The following is a 4,737-nucleotide window of genomic DNA, read 5'->3' as shown; positions in this document are numbered from 1 at the left end:
AGGATTAGTATCCCTTAAAACTACCTAGGCAATTTCGTTATGTGTCCACAGTCCACAGCAGCTACATGTTTATCAGAGTAGTCGCTGGTACTTGTCTCCGGATGAAAGCATGTCCAGAACATCCGTTGTGTCGGTGTCGCCGGTCACAGGGTCCAGGTCCAAGTACTGCTCCGTGCCGGCCTCCGCGAAGTCACCGGGCGAGGTTGTGTGCATCATGTAGCGGCGCAGCAAGTGGCGCCTCCGGCAGCGCTTGCGGAAGCGGCAGGTCAGACCCACGGCGATGAGAACGAGAGCCACGGCACCGACGCAAGATGCAGCAATAAGCGCCGCGTTAGATGATGCCATTGTCATGGCACTCTCTGCAAATACAGTGCAACAAACACAGAGCGTGGAGGAGAACGATGGTATGGCAAGCCAAACTGGATGAGATTATCAAGGGGACCATGCTGGCAGATAGGTAGTAGCAACAGAGTTAGCCCTTGTGTAGATATCAGTAACTTAGTTACACAAATTGGCTAACAACGGTTGTAATCTTGCAATTGGGAGCTATCTTATCATTGTCTTCGTGCCATGAAACTGTGAGTAACAACCTAGACCGTGTTAATAACTTTTTTTAGATTAATTTTTATGTTTATATTGTCCTGATCAATTCAAGTGTTGGATAGTCTCCCAGTGCCTCATGACGCTAACACTGGCCCTATGGCCGGTCAATCTGGGTTTGCAAACAATTCAGCGAGTATCTCTACCACCGATTACTCGCATGGATAAGACTAGAGCCATGATATTATACTAATGCTGACTCCAAATTTCACACAATCCTGATCAGATGCTTTTCCAGTTGGATGTTACTTGAAAGCAAGCCCAGCCTCTAGTGGTGTAGCATGGGAGTACATTACAAAGTAGCAATATGATGGTGAATCAAGAATACTTTAGACTATGATGTTATTGCAGTGTACATGGAAGCAAACAATGGTCTGCACGTGACTTAGAATGGCATAGGACATCTGACCGCGTGGTGCTATAACTATTACATGTCTTGTACATGTCTTGTACATACCAGTGCAGGGAGTGTCTTCCATCACAACCTCTACAGCGTCCTGTTCAGTCCCGTTGCTTATTGATGTGTTGACGTGGGTCAAGTTCAAGAAACCGAGGTATCTCTCTTCGCCTTTCTTCACCTCCAGGACAATGCCCTCGCCGCCGCGTTCCATGAACTTGAAATCGTCGACAAAGCACCGGCTTTGTGCCTGGCCTTGCGGAGACGAGCAGTCTTCCCACACCGGGTCCTCGGACAATTGTAGCATGTTGACCGGCTTGCTGTGGTGAAGTTGATCGACGCATTGCTCAAAGTTATCCTTGCCGTCAGAGAGTGTGACCGTGTTGGTGCATTGGCTGAAGACGAACACCTGATTTCAGTTTGTGCAAGAATAGCAGCAGCAGCATACAGTCCGTCCTTATATGGCAACTGTAAAAATGATCAGCAGATTAGATAGTCTTGATATGAACACATGCAGATTATCCCATCGCACCTGGAGTGCTCAACTGCAATCCGCTGTACTAGTATCTATCCAGTATCTATCCAGTTTTAGTACATCCAGTATGATGGCCTCTTTAACCATGCTCGGCAGTAGCTGTGAATTAGTTAGAAATCAGGATACATGGCCATAAGAAGTCTTGTATAGCGTATTTAGCTCACTCGACCGAGTCATGTGGGCAGCTCAAGAGCAGATTATGCCACATTGGATTTACCATGCAGTTACGTAGCACATATTTTATCTCAGGTAGACTATGGCAATGTATGCTAAACTAGATCAACTGCAATGCTTGATAAATACGGTGGTAAAGACACACCCGGCAATATGGCGGTGAACACACGCCTGCCCACACACGCTCTCTAGGCTGCAAAGTTCTAGCACAGAGCTCTCCTTCTCACCACCACCACCATCAGTTCGCGCCTGGCGCCTGGTCGATGCATGGTTGGCGGTATCCGGCATAGCAGGCTGGTACATCAAGTAGCGCATGGCACATAGAAGATGGGTGTGTCTTTACCACCATATTTATCAACCATAAGTACAGCTGCAATGGTGTCTTCAACTTCATTCTCCCAACTGCAATGCGTAACAAATATTCTTCAGATTTTTCCCGTTTGCAACTTCCCCTCAAAGTAATGAATATATAAATCTTCTAGCGCTTACCACTGGATTAGTTCCTGAGATGTTCTGAGGTGACCTTTCTAGGTTGACTGGCACCCTCCTGCTCTTCGATCGCTCATTGGCTGGTGCCTCAAACAGTATAGTGCCTCGCCATGCCATGCTCCTGTGCAGGCAGTCATTTAGAAGTGCCTCTATACCGCAAGTTGGGTTCCAAGCCGATACCGCAGGCGACTGACAGATACTCATCGCAATCGTGCACATCGTCTCGTTGCCATCTTGCCGTTCCACAATGCAGGCTAGCGGTGTGGCAACATTTATCTGCTCAAACGTGAAGCCAGCAATGCTGAAATCTCTTGGCATACTTGTGGTACTCGGTGTAGTTGTTGTCGGCTCTTTGCTGCCATCACTATGGAAATCAGTATGACTGCTTGGAGAATTGAATCTTGTATGGGTCGGATGTGTACTCAAATTAGGTGTTGTTGAATTTTGGCTTGCAGCAGTATGACCCGGGGCAGTATGGACTGGAGCTGTACGGCCCGGGGCAGTATGGACTGGGGTAGTATGGGCCGGGGCAGTATGGACCGGAGCAGTATGGACCGGGGTAGTATGGACCGGGGTAGTATGGACCGGGGTAGTATGGACTGGAGAAGTACCGTTACTAACATCAGCAGGAGATTTTGATCGTGAAGTCGGCGTACTTGTTGTGACTACCGTTGACGGATGATCTGTTGGAAAAGTAGTCTGCTTGGCAATGCCATGCTCTGTTGTAGTCCTTGCAGCAGATGTTCTAGAATTTGCAGAAGATCTTTGAACTCCCGGCGTAGGGAATGTGGCCTGAGAAGGAGGAGCAGTACGCACACATGCATGGACGTCATCGGAAATGAAGGGTTCACGTCTAAAGTGAGGTCTCCGCCACACAAACATAGAGTACTATTTTGTATGGATATAGAAACAAAGAAAAGGAATTCTGCATCCACCTGCATGCTTCAGCCACGTGATGAGTGCCAAAGGCAGCAGCACATAGACATGTTCTGTAGCCCAAGTGGTTTATTTTTATTTGCTATTGTTGCTTACTTTGGCCAAATATGAAAATATCAAGTATCAAATATCAAAGATTGAGTATCACTAATCCCAATGCGTATCAAGGAGTGTGAATTCGTGGCACCATGTACCATAGCATGGCATGGAGGACTCCAAACTTTGGACCAAAGACTTTTTTTAAATTAACTTACCACGGCTGTGGTTGTCAGCGGGCTCTTTGTCGAGATGCTGATGGTGGTCGTCATTGCTGAGGTCGCAGATGTCCGCTCTACCGTCGAGACGGGTTGAGATGCGCCGCTTGCATCCTGCTCGTCGGCCACGTGGTCGCTCGCGGTGGCAAAGTGCAGGCAGAAGTGAAGGACGACAAGCGCCCAGGGGAGCGTCGACATTTTCATTTCCACGCGAGAATATAGCGTAACTCGCTTGCTCACCACAGGAACGCTGATCTTGCGCACAACGCTCTCTCGCTCGGCACTGTCGGGCCTAAAGCAAAAAGCCAACTAATTTAGTGCACCTTGCCGGCCCTTGGTGTGTCGCAAACGAAACCAGACGTTCTGGATTTCTCAATCCACGCTGTGTTGCACCTTCTAAGTTAGTTCGGGATCAGGGTCAACATGAACCGCATGCCACGTAGATCGGCATGTACGTGTGAACGTCTGGTCCCAAAACGCTCCCATGCATCCCATGCGCGCCCAGGGATTCCGAGTCTGAGATTCTGAGCGACATCGACCATCGGGGTCAAACAATGGTAAGCAGCGTGCAAAATTAGTTGGGAGCGCCTGCATCTGGTCTCAAAAACGGTACTGAGAATCGGCGAGCAGCGCAGACGAGTTCGCGGATCGTTGAACTGGCCGGACCCGTTGACCACTGGTGATCTCAACTCATGCAAAGCAGAAAAGGGTGGCGTGTAGGCGCCTCTGCTTTGCTGTGATTCGGTTAGATATCTCTACAGCTGACAATCATTGTAAAGATGGCCAACGCATGATGCAATCTGCGGTGTCGTAGAAAGCCGTCTACAGACAGTAGCCGCGCACGGCTGGCATACAGTGGATAGATTTCCTTTCCGCAAACCGGATGAAACACCATGCATTTAGCTGTAGGATTCAAATAACCATTCGGTAGTGATACCGCGGCCATGCATAGACTTGCTTCTTAGACATACGTGTAACCTAACCCTTGCCTTAGCCTTTGACGTTTGAGCAAAGAATGGTCCACAAGTGGCAGTGACACTGTAGATCTACCAAGCTTCCGGTGCGTTTTAACCACCTGTTGCATGCCACCACGACACAGATAGGCTTAAAAAAACGACGAAGAGAAAAGAACCTCGTTAGCTGCATCCATGTTACCCTCACTCCGAGTAGTGAGTACCCAGTTGATTGCTTGCACTAAAACTAAAACTAAAAGTCACACTAAAGTAAGTCATCTGCTCACAAGCACATAGAAATCAATGTCTGCCTTCGTTCCGCCACAACACACACACCTGCCCGTACACGTTCCCAGCCCATACGACCATAGATTCACTTGCTCTGCCTAAACTGGCTAA

The 4,737-nt window shown here is 48.5% G+C and overlaps 1 protein-coding gene across 1 annotated transcript in view; it reads right to left on the bottom strand.

The window, feature by feature from the left end:
• LOC135817440 (uncharacterized) overlaps positions 1-4,007 on the bottom strand; it is a 4,374-nt gene extending 367 nt beyond the window's left edge. Inside the window, exons 1-4 of the mRNA XM_065330628.1 lie at positions 3,386-4,007; positions 2,196-2,987; positions 1,058-1,406; positions 1-359 (exon numbers count right to left, since the gene is read on the bottom strand). The exon at positions 1-359 is cut by the window's left edge and continues 367 nt beyond it. Coding sequence (XP_065186700.1) covers positions 73-359; positions 1,058-1,406; positions 2,196-2,987; positions 3,386-3,589 — 1,632 coding nt within the window. The 5' untranslated portion in view covers positions 3,590-4,007 and the 3' untranslated portion in view covers positions 1-72. The remainder of the gene's footprint in view (positions 360-1,057; positions 1,407-2,195; positions 2,988-3,385) is intronic.
• Between the last annotated feature and the right edge of the window lie 730 nt (positions 4,008-4,737).

The sequence above is a fragment of the Sycon ciliatum genome, chromosome 5 (genome assembly GCF_964019385.1).
Source record: "Sycon ciliatum chromosome 5, ocSycCili1.1, whole genome shotgun sequence".
In the NCBI taxonomy this organism is placed as follows: domain Eukaryota; kingdom Metazoa; phylum Porifera; class Calcarea; order Leucosolenida; family Sycettidae; genus Sycon; species Sycon ciliatum.
Note: the sequence above shows the minus strand (reverse complement) of the source record. Positions and strands in the feature narration are given on the sequence as shown.